At 34.8% G+C, this 15745-nt stretch overlaps 2 protein-coding genes across 2 annotated transcripts; both read right to left on the bottom strand.

The window, feature by feature from the left end:
• Positions 1–1961, bottom strand: LOC106668537 (probable peptide chain release factor C12orf65, mitochondrial). The gene is made up of 4 exons (XM_024225837.1): positions 1869–1961; positions 1580–1806; positions 641–829; positions 1–579 (listed from the first exon to the last, which is right to left on the bottom strand). Exons 2-4 carry the CDS (start codon positions 1761–1763, stop codon positions 362–364), a joined length of 591 nt encoding a protein of 196 aa, XP_024081605.1. The 5' UTR covers positions 1764–1806; positions 1869–1961; the 3' UTR covers positions 1–361.
• LOC112126544 (MIEF1 upstream open reading frame protein) lies at positions 1712–2321 on the bottom strand. Its single transcript, XM_024225838.1, has 3 exons — positions 2227–2321; positions 1869–2039; positions 1712–1806 (listed from the first exon to the last, which is right to left on the bottom strand). Exons 2-3 carry the CDS (start codon positions 2034–2036, stop codon positions 1768–1770), a joined length of 207 nt encoding a protein of 68 aa, XP_024081606.1. The 5' UTR covers positions 2037–2039; positions 2227–2321; the 3' UTR covers positions 1712–1767.
• Positions 2322–15745: the final 13424 nt, after the last annotated feature.

Raw genomic sequence — 15745 nt, 5'->3', positions numbered from 1 at the left:
AACAAGGAATTATTAACACAAAATAGTCTTATTCAAATTTGTTGGGTAATAGGAGTACAACGTAAATGTTAATGAATAATCCATACATTAGTAATCATAATTAATAATTCATTAACTACTTTAATTAATTATACTTTATATAAAGTCTTGATGGAGATAAAAAAAAGTAATGCCACAAGCAGGATTTGAACTCATGACCAATGCTGCATTGCTGCTCTAACCACAGATCTATCGTGACTTCATCTACTTGAACGCCAACTCCTCATCTCAACCTACAACCTTTTGAATTTTCCCTGTTGCATATATTTTAATATAAATTTAAACACAATGATTTAATATTGACATTGGCAACTAAATGTATTTATAATCCTTCCTTTTCTTTCCATTTTTCCTTCAGTAGTCTCAGTTTTCTTTTCTTACTTTCGAGAACATTTTTCTTCTTTTCGTAGATAAGCCGCAGCTGATTTTCCACGCTTTTTTCCCCATTGATTAAGTTGTCCAGTTTCGTGACAAGTTTCTCCCTCGCTAACTTCCTGTTGTTGCGGAGAAGCCTTGAAAAATGGCATTTAACGACGATCCCTGAAAATGCAGGAGTGGAATGTCAGTCGGGAAAAAAATGGCAATTGTAAAACTGATTTACCGGTTGGTACGTGCTTCAAAACAACACAGTTTGAATTCTTGTTGACGTTTGAACCTCCTGGGCCGCTCCCTCGTACAAACCGCTCTTCTAGTTCATCCTCGTTCAACACAGGCACCAAGGACTTGTCAACCATAGAGCTAAATAATCTTATAGGGGCTTTCAGCGAATATAGCTTTTCAAAGTGACTAGCTGAAATAGCACAAATTCAGTGTAGAAAAAAATCAAATAAATTTTAAACAAATTGTTTAAAATTAAATAATGGAATATTAATAGTAATTAATAATCAAGATATGTTCAGCCCACATAATTGACCATATTAATTATTTCAAGTAATTCTTTAAAAAAAAAACCTGGTTGGTTTGACAAAAAGTGCACTAGAGTACCATGGAAAGCTCATAGAAGTTTAATTTTTAATTTTTTATCAAGATTTATTTTAATTTTGTTTTCTTAAATTTTTGTATTATTTTTATGTGCATTTACATGTACATAGTATCTTCTATTCGACTGAATCCCAGCCACTGACCACTCTGAGGGTGTCTGCTTGAATAAGGCCAAAATGGAATTAACAAAATGAATGTAAATTTAAAAAAAAGTTTATTTTAGGATAGATAATATAAATCTTTTTTCAAAATATCTCTCAACCGATACACACTATTCACAATCCCTCCTGTTTTTTCCAATTTTCTTTTAGAAGCCTCAGTTTTTCCTTTTTCCTATCCAAGGCGATTTTCTTTTTCTTTTCCATTATTTTCATCTGATTTTCTACACTAAATTCGCCATTGACATGATTGTCGACTTTAATGGCGAGCAATTCCCTAGCCAGGCGCCTGTTTTCATGGAGTAACCTAGATATATGGCACTTGACTGTAACACCTAAATCGAAGAAAGTAATTGAATGACTTTCGTCTTAAACAATAATATATTTTCTCGATGTCGCACCTGTAGGTAGATGTTTTAGAACAACGCAATTTGTATTTTTGTTTACATTCTGCCCCCCGGGACCACTGCCTTTTACAAACTGCTCAGACAGATCTTCTTCTTTCACAGGAGGGACCAATTTGCTAATTTTTGTATTTAGACCACTGCTAGTGCTAAAATAGCGTAACCATCTTAAAGCTATCATCGTTCTATAGTATCCTCTTCTGGCTTAAGACCGCTTGACCTCTCTAATAAATATAAAATGGTATTAATACAATATAATACATATTGTCATTGAAATCTGACGTACCTCATAATAAAATTTGATGCCTTTTTCATCGGACAGAACTTTGTTCCTTTTAAATTCGCTCGTTACTCGATTCTTGAAGTAGTTTTTGTCGGTGAACTGAAGAGTTTGGCCGTAACGTAACAGGCTTCTGTACAGTTTCAGCACTTCTGAAGTCTTTGGTAAACACATTACCTAAATACATAAAAAATAACTCTGTGGGGTATAAAGATACAGACAGTACAAAGATCGACGTAAAGTTCATGCAATTTTCTAATATTAATCTGTTAAAGGCAATTTTTAGAATTAAAAATCTAGTTTATGATGAAAAATGAACAATATTACAGTTATATTTCAATTATAGTCAATAAAAATCCCTTACGTTATATATTTACACCAAAACCATGCTGACAAAATTTTACTGTGGTTTCTACTTTCTACTTTCTATAAAACCGAACCTATAAGATACATGTAAACAATGTTGTAACCTTCCGAACCATTAAATTATGTTGACAAGTTGTGTTATGACGTACCCCCTAAAAAGTTAGTTCACCACTTTTCCTTTCATAAAATCTTCTTTCTTAGCGTAGTTTTTTTATTTTATAATAATTATTCGGAGATCGTGAGGTGCGTCTGGTGTGATGTAGATTTCAGAAAAACATTTTCTTTATCGTGCCACCGTTTCGATCTTTATTGAGATCATCTTCAGGGCCTGAGATTTATAAACATTGTTTAAATTTTATAAATACATGTAGGATGTGAAAAAAATTAATTTATACAATGCTTGAAAATTTTACATTAAAAAAATATTATACAATGCTTGGAAATTTTAGATTAAAAAGAATGAATTTATTCTATACTAGAAAATTTTAGATTAAAAAAAATGAATAAATAAATTTATACAATGCTAAAACATTTTAGATTCAATCAAAGTATTTGTACTGACTCAAAGTGTTTGTTTTCTGTGTAGATGTGTCATTCTTGTCTGTCGTGTTGAGAGTACCAGAGAGTAGGTAGTGAGATATTGATGTTTTATGTATACATTCATTGGATTTTGAAGGGGTGAGGAGGGAAGTCGGGAATATAAAGACATTTTTTATATGAGGAGTCGGCTTCTTTGAGGTGAAAGGAGCCGACAGAGCCGACAATAGGAAAAAATGGGGATGGCTCGGCCTGATTATCTTTTTAGCATTATATAGACGGGGATAATTAGGGAAAGGAATGGCAAATTGTAGAAGAATTAGACTGTAGAACTGTTTGATGTGTAGAATGTGATGATTGTTTAATATTACAATTAATTAAGGTTTTTAGTTGAGATGAAAAAGTTAATGGCACGAGCGGGATTCGATCCCACGATCTTCCGCTAGATACGCCGCTGCTCTACCACTTGAGCTATCGTGACCTCGATCCACTCGGACATCAACTTCCTATCTCAAAAGGAGGGAAAACTCATAAGGTGGGGTTGAGATAGGAAGTTGATGTCCGAGTGGATCGAGGTCACGATAGCTCAAGTGGTAGAGCAGCGGCGTATCTAGCGGAAGATCGTGGGTTCGAATCCCGCTCGTGCTATTAACTTTTTTCATCTCAACTAAAAACCTTAATTAATTGTAATGATTTAATTGGTCAAGCGTACCACGAAATTAGTGAATTGTTTAATATGTTGTATTATATGTTTTGTGTGATGTGATGATGATATATGTATGTTATCGATAACACATATCACAATGACATGTTAATGTGATGTTTGCTTATTGGATCTATGCTCTTTAGGGCTGTAAAGAGTTTTTTGCCCTGTTTAGGGATGGTTAATTTTTTGTCAATTTTATTGTTATCTTTGAACGCCACTTTTATGTTAATGCATTGGTCTTCTTGGTTACATTACCTTTTTTATCTTATTCGAAGATTTTTCTATATATGTAAGTCTATGTTTTTCTATAGTTGATGTCTATGTTTTTATTATTGTCAAACCCTTGTTTTTTTGTTATTACTTATATGGTGTAATAATTTTTTTGATAGTCATGGGGTTCAATCTAAGTCGGGAGTCTACCACAAGTTGGATTTCCTTAATGCACATAAGTTACAGATTATAATTAATTCATTTCTTCACCATACCGACTTATTAAACACGACATTACATTTCCTTCTGCTTTTCTATAACTAGTTTATTATTATGATAAGATATAAGATAAGATAATGAAGAAACTGGTAGATTTGACCGCCGTATCAAAACCAAACTGAAAATAGTTATATACAACACATATTGAACAATTACAATACATTCTTATACATAAAAATATAATGGTTTTTACAAGGACAAATTTTTACTATTTAATTCGTACTTAAGTCATTAGTTCATGACGAAAGACAACTGCTTGCCTACATTCGTGCTGGCATGTAACATATGTGTCTGTGAGAGAGAGAGAGAATGTGTCTAGTATTATTTCACGCTCAGCCATATTTTATTTATAAACTCTGATTTTCTTAGTACTTTTCTCTTCGTCTTTCAGTCTATCTGACTGTGTGTCTTTCACTTTCCCTCCTCTAATTACAATCTCAAGCTGTTTCCTCTAAATCGATTTGTCTGTTGGTCTGTATTTGAGAGAGTAACGGAGAGAGAGATTGGTAGAGAATATAGATAGATAGATAGAGTGAGAGGGGGAAAGAGAGAGAGAGAGAGAGAGAGAGAGAGAGAGAGAGAGAAATAAAGAGAGACAGATAGATAGATACATAGATAGATATATACCTATGATAGATAGGTACATAGAGAGTTAGATAGATAGTAAGATAGATAGGCAGGCAGATAGATAGATAGATAGATAAATAGATAGATAGAGGGGGAGAGAGGGGGAGGGAGAGAGAGAGAGAGAGAGAGAGAGAGAGAGAGAGAGAGAGAGTGAGAGAGAGAGAGAGAGAGAGTGAGAGAGAGAGAGTAAAACAGAAAATGACAAAACATATGTAATTAATATTTTAAAAAAATAAAATAACATAAATGCAATAGTGTCTCCATGGTAATGTTGAATCGTCAATTAAAAGTGCAACACTGTTGAAAAATTTTGAGCTATACCGAAGCTGAAATTCTACTTTGGATTCAACTAAACTTGCGAAGATCGTGACCTACTGAGTCATTCAGTATACCTTGACTACGACGAAGTGAATAAGAATCTTGAGAAACGAAATTGGACCAATACTGATAATTTGCTGTTTCACAATGGCGTTTATCCACCCAATGGCTTTAGTTGCAACTGGAGCAGCACTCGGCGCATATTCAATATATTCGATGAAGAATGTACTGTTGAATGGAGACGCAGAGCCCGAGCAGGAGTACAACGAACAAGGAGAAAGAGGGTTCTTCAAGAAGCTCATGAAAATCATGCAATATGTTCAAATGGCCCAATACGCGTACGACGCTGCAGTTCATTACGGACCTTCCGTCATAGGATTTGTGAACGATAACATACGGTAAGTTCCTTAACATTGTCCCTAGTTTCTATCGGCCCAGGCTCAATTTTTAATTTTCCAATTTCCCACATTTCAGGAGAAGCTCGGCCTAAACTCACCGAATTTGACTATCACCTTTTTCCGGATTTGACTCATTTGTATTTCATGGATTTGACTTTTCACAAAGAAGATTTTTTTGTGCGCGATATGGACGCTTTGATTTATTGATTTGTGTTATAGTGACGTTTGTAAATACGGTGTTTGTTTGGAATTCACCTTGTTGTACATAGAGAAGAAAATCTTAAAATTGCATTAAGTGTAAATATTTGTTAATATAAACTTGTGTATATAGCAATTGGCTATTTTCTGCTCATTTCACCACGTATAAGGGGAACTTATAGAATAATTTATTTAACAGGTCTTTCGTTCGTATTGTTATCATTTTGTCAACGCACCAAATTATACAACATGAAACCATATACAAATAATTCTTCTTAATAAGCTTCTAATATTTTCCTTCCTTGTACTACCTGCATAATTTCTTGCAAAAAACATTAGACTACGTTTTTCTTTATTATAGTGTTTGTATGGTTACAAATTGTATACTTTTTTGTTGTCTAAAATTAAAAATGAAAATCTGAAAGTGATAGATAAAGAAGGTGAGAGATACTTATTGAGATTGGGATGAACAGAGAGAGCTAATAAATGGGAAAGAGAGAGTGAACAAGGAAGAGAGCGCGGGTGAAAAGATTTAGTATAAAAATGTATTCTTTGATTGAGATAGAGCGAGAGAGAGAGAGAGAGAGAGAGAGAGAGAGAGAGAGAGAGAGAGAGAGAGAGAGATAGAGAGAGAGAGAGAGATAGATAGATAGATAAATAGATAGAGAGAGAGAGAGTGAGAGAGAGAGAGAGAGAGATAGAGAGAGAGAGAGAGAGAGAGTGGGAGGGCTAGAATTTTTAGCATAAATAATAAAATTACTTCATATATTTTTGGCAAGTTTGTAGTAATGTATAATACAGTTCATTTTTACAAACTAAGCGCAACCTACATCATAATTAAATATTAAATATTTTAGTTGAACGTTAAAAAAGGATTTTATCTGAAATTTTTTTACTACAGTTCAAATCCTACCTATTCCAGTTTTGTTTTCATCATTTTTCACAATCTTTTTATTGCACATCACCGTCATTTTAAGAAACTTCTTCTTCATTGCTGGGTATCAACCAGTTTACTGAAAGCCTTATTCCTATTTCTCACGGCCGGCTTTTTACGGCGTTCAAACTTTCTTAAATAATTGGATTTTAAAGTTTTTAAGTTCTCCCCTCTACGGACACAAACTGAATAGCAACCAGCTATCTCAACTTCATGATTTCAGTGCTACTAGAAACCACTACACCTAATTTTGTATTTCACACTACTACTTCAAAAACAAAAGTATTTTATATATATATATATATATATTGCAGCCCTTCTGGTTCATCTTTCGTTAACCAATTTTTATAAAACATTTTTACCATGATTGCCACAACGAGGCATGAAAGGTTAATAAATTTTGAACAATAAGATCGTAGTTAACTTTTCTTTATAAAAACAGGCACACACGAGCACGACATGTGTTCTGTATTTTATGAAAATGAATGTCATGAAAAATAAATGAAGTTTAACGGGACAAACCCATAAATAATGAATGTGACAAGGGCAGCTCACGGAACTTTCAGGCGAAGTTAAACTTATGTCGGTGCTTTGAGGAAACGTTACTGTTATGATTATATCCAATAGATTTCATACAATTTTTCCCATAATGCTTGATAATTAAAGAAAATAGAGATGAAAAATTGCCATTCATTGGGCAATCGTAAAACTGAAAGCCGACTGCAAATCAAAATCTCAACAGTAAAAAAATTAAATAGGGGCCTCGGTGGTTTAGGCGTTGACACGGCGTTCATCACTGTAAGGCGAAGGTCCCGGGTTCGAACCAACGGCCCTACATTCAACCCGACATATAAATGGGCTTCTTTTCAAAAACACCGTCACCCCGTAGGTTGATATGACCTCTGATGTTGCAAACCCTCGTTAAAAAATAATAAATATAAATATAAATTAAATTAAATATATTTACCCTGGAAATATTCTACGTATTAGTAATAACTGAATTTTTCTTCTTCAAGACCGTACCTTGATCAGGAGTGTCCATGAATGGAAAAGTTGTCGATATTTCTAAATTGGAAACAAGAATTCTTACCATTCTTGACCTTACATCTCGCATTTTTAGTAATTTTGTTGTTAGTTTCTTTGGTGGGCCTTTAATGAACCTGTTCGAATGCTCCCATAAAAATCAAGACGTTATTTTAAACCCAAAGTGGATATGTCGTTTTGGTATGTCGCAAGAGGTTCAGGTCCGATAGTATCCTGACTGAAATTTCCTTCATAAACGTATCGACCCAACGGCCCTGGACTTCACTACATATGAGGTATCTACTACTGACCTGACTGTACTACTAGATGGCTTTTCTTTTGTTGGCAATTATTTTGAGCTCCCTGACACAGTGTTCAATAGTAACTGCCTTTGTCTAAAGTACGGTGGCATATTGCTCAAATTCCTTCCATATATACAAGCATAATAGACAAATAGTCTGTCTTGAAGCCATTGGACCAATTTGTAAACCAAATATAGTCGGCTTTAACAGGGATCCCTTTCTCTCAGACTATTTTAATATTTTTTATTTTATTTTAAATGTTTTATTTCTTTTATTTTGTTAAAGGAGGGTATATCAACCATGAGGTTATATGACCCCCTCCGAAGATTATTTGCTCCTTTTTATGCCGGTAGGCTATTGGGGTCATGCTCTGCATCAGCCTGTTAGACTAGCCTGTGGTTCTACTTCTTCCTAGTTGGAAAAAAATATATAATGGTAGTAGATTTAAGAGGACTTATCGCGGCAGTAAGAAGGTCTAATTGAACGTCAACCAGCCAATGTTTTAGAAAAATTCGGTTGATAATACTATTGTATTGTTTATTTATGGGGCGACAAATATCAAGTGGGCATCGCCGGCTATTTATGCGAAAATTCTTCGTTTTTTGTATTTCTTTCGCACATCTTTGTCACTGCCTCTTTCATATTTTGTCTCTTTTTTGCTTATCTTGATAACCTCTCAAATGTACCTCAGGTTGTCAAATTGTTACTAAGAGAACAAGAAAAACATAAAGACATAACACGTAAACATTTTCACGCTTCCCACCTTCCCCAGAAACGACCGCTAGCGTCGGGAGCCCTGCCGTGCATAGAGGAAAAAACGCGGCTCCCCAGCGAAAAGCATCCGGCGTCGTGGTGCTGGGATAATCCTGTAATCTCCCCCCCCCCAAAAAAAAAGTCTGGTCACCTTCACTCCCTCAGAGTACTTGATATTCCTCGGGGTGGGTTTAAACCCTCTATTCGTGCTAATAAATTACTTTCACTCACCAGACAACACACTCTCACATATTTTTACACATTTACATTTATACAAACACAACCCCTAAAAACACAAAAAAACGGTACACATAAACACAGACTTTATACGTTTAAAAACTGTTATAGCCCAGAGCTACTTAACCAGCGATCAGTGCCCACTGACGTGCAGTAAGTCCACGCTTAGGTCAGGACTTCCTAGTTCATCCCGCAGGCTTCTAGTTTTCTGCATTGTAAAATAATCTTTTGGTACATAATGGGCATCGACGCGGTCTCTTTCCCGCCAGCAAGTGCCCATGTATAAGCTATTATGACCTAAGCGTACCCAGTAAGTATGGCCTTTTCCCTTCTCGACCCTGCCACCATGGACCAATGCTTTATTTGGCAGAAGATTGTGCCCAGCGATATTCCCATTTTTGTTTTATATTATTTTTCATTAATCTTACCACATCTGCTGGACGGACAGATTGTCGTGGTCCGTTTTCTGATGCAACCTCTTCAGATGTTTTGTCTGTTTCTTCATACTTATAAATTAATTATTACTTATAAAATTAATAATTATGTGCAAATAATGTTGTGCCTCCTGACACTCTAACTTTAAAATTATTATTTATTAAATCCATTATATTTCGTGGTCCGATTGACCAAATAACTTCTTTCAATTAATTAATCTTTTTATGTAAGGTCTTGGTTGAAATGAAAAAGTTAGGGTCACGAGCAGGATTCGAACCCACGGCTTTCGGCTCAATATGCCGCCGCTCTAGCCACTTGAGCTGTAGCGACTTCGATCATTTCAACCAATACCTTACAGCAAGATTAATTAATTGAAAGAAGTAATTTGGTCAATCGGACCTCGAAATATAATGGAAAACGAAATATATCTTCACTAATTGAAGCCATTTTATTTGTCGCCGAGAATCGAATTGTGATTACTCGGCATTTGAAAAATGGCAAAAAAGAGGGAAAATTTGAAAGTTGGGTTTAGATGGGGAGTTGGTGTCCGAGTGGATCGAAGTCACTATAGCTCAAGTGGTTAGAGCATCGGCGTATTGAGCCGAAGGTCGTGGGTTCGAATCCTGGTCGTGACATTAACTTTTTCATTTCAACCAATACCTTACAGCAAGATTAATTAATTGAAATAAATTATTATTTATATAAATATATTTATAAATATGCTATTTTATTTGATTTTGTGTGTGCGCATGTGCACGTGTAGACCATACTTCTACAGAACCATTACTGTGGCAGATCTTCACAGAATAGGAGCTCAGGAGTTAAACAAATAACGTAATATGATACGTACATAAAAACTTAAAATGTTCTTTTTTATTAATAATTATTTCATCAAAAGTCTGAAGGTTCAGGGTACATTGTTTGAATAACAAAAAATCTGAAAGGAAAAGGATTGGTTACTAGGTATGATAAAATTTGTATGATTTTTTAAATACTACCATCTGATTCTATACTAGTTTGTACATTACGAGAATATTTCGTTTTTTAGGTTCAATTGTAACTGTCAAATTCAATGACAAATAAAAAAATTCCTAATTCAAACTCTATTAAGTTTCGGAGTTTTCACTAGATATTGCTAGAAGAAAATTTATGCATGTTTGAAAAGTGTTAACTACCAGAGGTATTCAACTATTTAACTATGTAGAAAGTTTTTTTCTCTCTTTTAAATTTCCGTTTTATTGACCATTGTTTATGGATTTTGCTTAGCTCTTTCGGCCATCATGTCGACTAGTTGTCTAGCGCTTTGGTACCAGATGTTCGACATTTTGAGCGTTTGATCTCTGATCTCGGGACTCCGAGCTAGATCCGAATTTCGACTAGTAACACCGCCCTTGCTGATCTGGACATCGCAGACTTCGCAGTCGTCGTGCCGGGGATTGTCATCGTACATTTTCGTCGTCTTTGTGTAGACGAAATTGACGCCTGTTATATTCTCCTCGGGTGTTTTATACCACCGTTCAACTCGCCCCTTATCGGACTCGGTTCGGACATCTATCATGGAACTCTTCAGTTTATTGACCGTTTCCACTAAGGATTCGTATTCTTTCTGTTTCGCCTTAAGAGCCTTGAGTTCAGCCCAGAGCCTCTGGATCAACGACTGTTCTGCCGTTATGGACCTGTTTCGTCTCGTCCGCACGTCACCTTTGCTGACGAGTGCGCAGTTTTTCATCGCCGAATGTTCCAGCATGCTGATCTTCACCATCATCCTCTGGAGTATCGGTTCCATATCGGCGTAGCAACGATCGTTCGGCAAGTCGTTTTTCACGTGCCTTATAAAACTGGACACCCTCCTCATGTCGATCTTAAGCTCTTCGATTGTTTTGAGAGTCCTGCAGACGGATTCGAAATTGGGCGGCCTCTGTTTCGGACCCGGGGTGCACATGTAGTGCAGCATCCCTTTCAGTTTCTTTATCCAGTCTGGGACGGGCCGAGGCCTCTTGATCACGGTGCTACGAGTCGTACTGGAACAATTCGAACAAATGCAAATCTTTTCTGATCCCGCATTACAACTGTTATTGGTGTTTATTGTGATGTCAGACTTTTCGCCTTGGATTGGGACCATTTTTACAATTGTGACTAATTTTCTCTAATTTTGTTGTTTTTCTTAAAAAAATAACTAAAAATAATTCCTTTAAACATATGTAGGATGTTAATATAAGGAAAAAACACACTAAAATCTGAGTCCCCCATCTTTGGCACGACAAAGTTAATCAAGTCGGCATATTAAAACTTGTAAACTTTAATCAATATTTGATTATTTGTCAAATTCAGGTTCCTTTACTTAAACTTATTTTGTAGATTAATAGACGGCAAATAAATCACACTACATCTGCAAAGAGGGATATAAAATCACCATTATTGTCTTTTTTCGATTTTTCTAAAACCTTTAATATCATAGACCCTTCTTCCTGACTCAAAGCTTTATCTTTTTTCCTACAGTTTCCTCCGCCGGTTCCGTTTTTTTCCTTTCTGACCCGTGTAATCTCCCTCATCCATCACCTTAAAATCCCCTTCTGCTGTTACCTTAACGACGTCCCCAAATTCATAAATTATTTCTCCCATCATGTTTATGCAGAGTCTTCCAAATTGCTGACTTTCCTTTACATCTCCAGGCTTACAAGCTGCAATTGTAAAAAATTCAATAAGACTTAAACGCAATTAACTATTGGGCCGATGAAAATGAGCATAACTTAAATATATAAAAGGACCAGATTATTCTGTTTGTATCTCGTAATTATTACACTTTGAAATTAGGTGATATTTGTGAGTTAATACTCGAAATCCCGGTTAGTACGGAGCTAATGCTGGTACGAATGCGTAAGTGAATCTTGGAAAATCCAGCCTTCAAAGAGCTTTGAGTGCATTATTAATCACTTCTTTACGACATTATGGTGTTTTATCTTGTATTATGTCCCTCGGATATTTAAGTATTCTTATTTATTTCTATCATTAAAAAGAATAAGTTATACAGTCTTAATTCCTTTGAATCGTTCATTACTTCAACGGCGATTCGTTTTTCTTTGTTTTTGCTAGAATTAATGAACGGATAGTTGATTTATTTTTAAAGTTTACTTGCAGGTTACATTTTTCGTGCTATTCGGGAGGACTAAAGGAATAGAGAACTTTTTTTTTATAAATACAAACAGCTGTTTTTCCACTTTTTTTCTTATGTGGGGTGATTAGTGACCGTTAAGCCAGAAACACACCCGATGCTACGCCATGCGACGCTACCTGATGCTAACCTATACAAATCCAAACTCCGATTTTCCATAAGGTTGCATTACCCCCGTGCACATCTACCCGATGCCACGCTAACCTACCCGACGCTCTGCGATCCCCACTGTCCAGATTTTCGTCGGGTCGCATCGAGTACACTCGAAGACAAAAGAACCGGACACTCATATTTTTATTCAAACTACATGTATTATTGTTGTTATATTAATCACAACATACTTATTTTAATAGAAACCAAATTAACTGTGATTAAAAATGAACTAGTTTTTATTTAAAAAATTAATTTTAATGGTTTGGTAGAAAATTAATCAAAACACCGGAATACGATTTTTTGATATAATGAATTTAACTAACAATTTATTGTACTCGCTTCGGCGGTACATATATTCAAATTGGAACAATTTATTACACGGTTTTGCTCATAAAATTTAATCAACAATTTATTTCATACTTTTGCTCGTAAACTTACACCATTTTCTAATGTCGGGTAGCATCAGAACAGGACACTCTTTTTTTTTATAGTTTATTTCAAACTAAGTACATGTAATTTTGTCGTTATATTAATTACAACATGTTATTTTAATGTAAACCAAATTAAACGAGATCAAAAATGCATAAATTTTTATAAACATTGTTTAATTAGATGGTTAGGAGTAACTTTATTTAAAACCATTAAGTTTAACAAACAATTTATTAGATGGTTGTACTCATAAAATTTAACTAACAATTTATTACAAGGATTTGCTCAAAATAGTGCATTAAGAACAAAAGATGCGTTGTGATTGTGATAGTGATTATTGTGATAAACGCTGTGGTCTGTACGCGACGTGTACTTGCGTCGGATAGATGTGCACACCCCACCAAAACGTGGCAAGGCGTCGGGTAGCGTCGCACGGCGTAGCATCGGGTAAGTGTGTTCCCGGCTTAAGTCGATGATTATTCGGAAATCGTGAGATGCGGTCTGGTGTGATGTAGGTTTCAGAAAAACATTTTCTTTATCGTGCCAACGTTTCGATCTTTATTGAGATCATCTTCAGGCCCTGGGATTTACAAACATTGTTTAAATTTTACAAATGTAGGATGTGGAAAAAAGTGAATTTATACAATGCAAAAAATATTTTTTATATTCAAACAAAGTATTTACGCAGAAAACAAACACTTTGAGTGAGTAGAAATACTTTTGTTTCCCCCCGGTTTGATACTTCGTACACTCAATTAAAGAAACCTGTAAGTCGATTTAGAATTTTTGGTAGATTTCTTTCAAAAATCTAGCGCTCTCTAGCGGCCGTATTTTTGATCGCATTGCAATGAAATTTGGCAGGGTGGTAAAGAATCCTATAAGGGCGGTTGGGATTGTTTTTCAGCCAAATCGACTGGGAGTCGCAGGGTTATGGGCGATGAAGGTAAAAAATTCAATCAAAATTTTAGCCGTTTTTGCGTTTTATCTCGCACAACAGCCAGCGCGATTTGTTTAACTTCACTCCCTCCTAGCTACGACCCTCATTATTAAATTTTCACATTTTTGGTACCGATTTTAAGCGGGATTCTTCCTGTAACTTTTAAGCTCGGTTTGGTTCAAATCCAGTATTTTAAATGTTATCACAAATTGAAAAAATCCCATTTTTAATCGGGATTTTTTCTCAAATACGGTACTTTCAAACCTAAATTAATTTTTCTTTTATAATAAAATGAAAACGTAGGCGTTTCTTAAGTTTTTTTTGTAATTAACAGAGAAATCATGAGAAAAGCAAAAGTCTTTAAATTTGTGCATATTATTAATAAATATGGCGGGGCCATCGCACGTCTTTTTCCGTAAATTTCCCATTGTTACAGAAAAGTAATGGTGAAATAACTCGAGAAAATAATGAATTAAATAGCTTAAATAAAATTTCAAATTAGGTAGTTAACTAGTAAATCATTTTATTTTCATTATTTTATGTGGTCTAGGAAAAAATGGCCCGAATCTAATTTAATTTAACGCCAGCAGTTAATAAAAAACAAAAACAATTTATTAATTTTTTATCCTATTGCAATATTAATTACGTTTTGTATAAAATAATTAATAATATACACCCATTGTTTTCAAATTATTATATAATTGTAAAAGTAGAAAATTTTTAGCACCGCTTCATTGATTTCGCAAAAGAAAGAAATCTACCTCTCACTCCTTACTGCCGTTAGGATTTTTTTTGTTCGTTTATGTTTTGTGCTAAAAATTACATTGCAGTCTATGATTTTTTCATGATTGGACATGTCCTTGTGATGCTTTTCTGATTTTTGCCACTCTCGATGCGATAACCTCTAAGTTGGGGATTAATTTTTATATTCGTTAATGTTGGTTAGTAAAAACATTTACATTGCAAACTATGACGGAAAAACATTTTGGAAATACATGATAAATATGTTCCTTTTTGAAATAAAAGTATTGAAACTTTTAAATCAAGTTTTTTTTTTTAGTTTTTCTCGTTGAAGGAGGATAAAAAAGTATTGCGTTGGCCCGGAAAACGATGTGTAAAGTTTTCTCTCGATTGGTTTTTAGGTCTTCTGTGCCTTAAAACAATCGAAATTTTTGTTTTGGGACGACTTATGGCCCTCTCCCGACCCCTTCCGAAAACAGTCTCGTTTTGTCTCTTGAGTTGTTTTCATATTAACATCTTTCTACTTTGCTCTTTTGTAGTATTCATAACACTACCTCAAACCTAATCTCCGCCATACTGGCTTAAAGCTATAGGGATCGAAGTTCTTCTCACTTGCGCCTCCACAAGAGGCAGAAGGGTGAGTACTCTTTTCATTCCCTGTTTTTCTCATTCCATCTCTATTTTATTTTATTTTTAATTGCCTTTTGTTTCTATTTTTTCTTGTTCTATTTTATTTTCAATCGGCACCATACGCAACACTTGTCGTTTAATTTGAACTTATCTGTCTTTATTTATCACTTATCTTTTGATATTTGAGCAAAAGACGATGTTTGAGCATACCTTTCTCCACTGAGAGGTCATCGGCAAAAGTTGTTATGGTTATGTTTCCCAATTTTGTTAGGTCATATGTATACAGCAAAAACTATACGGAACCTAAGATGCTGTACTCCAATCTTATTCGTAATGTCTAATTTGTTGTTGTATTTTCAAAAAGTAAGAGGTCAATAGTTCAACATATTGTGTTTGGAATATTGTTTGTAACTTTTGTTTTAAACCTTCGTAGGATTCCTTGTCAAAGCCTTGCGATACCTGCCTTCAAGCTGAACATATATTTTTATCTATTTATGT

The sequence above is a fragment of the Cimex lectularius genome, unplaced genomic scaffold, assembly GCF_000648675.2.
Source record: "Cimex lectularius strain Harlan isolate CLEC.00 unplaced genomic scaffold, Clec_2.1 scaffold3, whole genome shotgun sequence".
In the NCBI taxonomy this organism is placed as follows: domain Eukaryota; kingdom Metazoa; phylum Arthropoda; class Insecta; order Hemiptera; family Cimicidae; genus Cimex; species Cimex lectularius.
The sequence above is the reverse complement of the archived record's forward strand: the minus strand, read 5'-3'. Positions and strand labels throughout refer to the sequence as shown.

Coding starts and splice junctions, on each gene's coding strand:
- LOC106668537 (XM_024225837.1), bottom strand. CDS start 1,763: ATGATAGCTTTAAGATGGTTACGCTATTTTAGCACTAGCAGTGGTCTA. Junction 830..1,579: donor TCTAAAACATCTACCTACAG/GTGCGACATCGA, acceptor GTGCTATTTCAG/CTAGTCACTTTGAAAAGCTA. Junction 580..640: donor TTTGAAGCACGTACCAACCG/GTAAATCAGTTT, acceptor CTGCATTTTCAG/GGATCGTCGTTAAATGCCAT.
- LOC112126544 (XM_024225838.1), bottom strand. CDS start 2,036: ATGTGTTTACCAAAGACTTCAGAAGTGCTGAAACTGTACAGAAGCCTG. Junction 1,807..1,868: donor GCATCAAATTTTATTATGAG/GTACGTCAGATT, acceptor TATATTTATTAG/AGAGGTCAAGCGGTCTTAAG.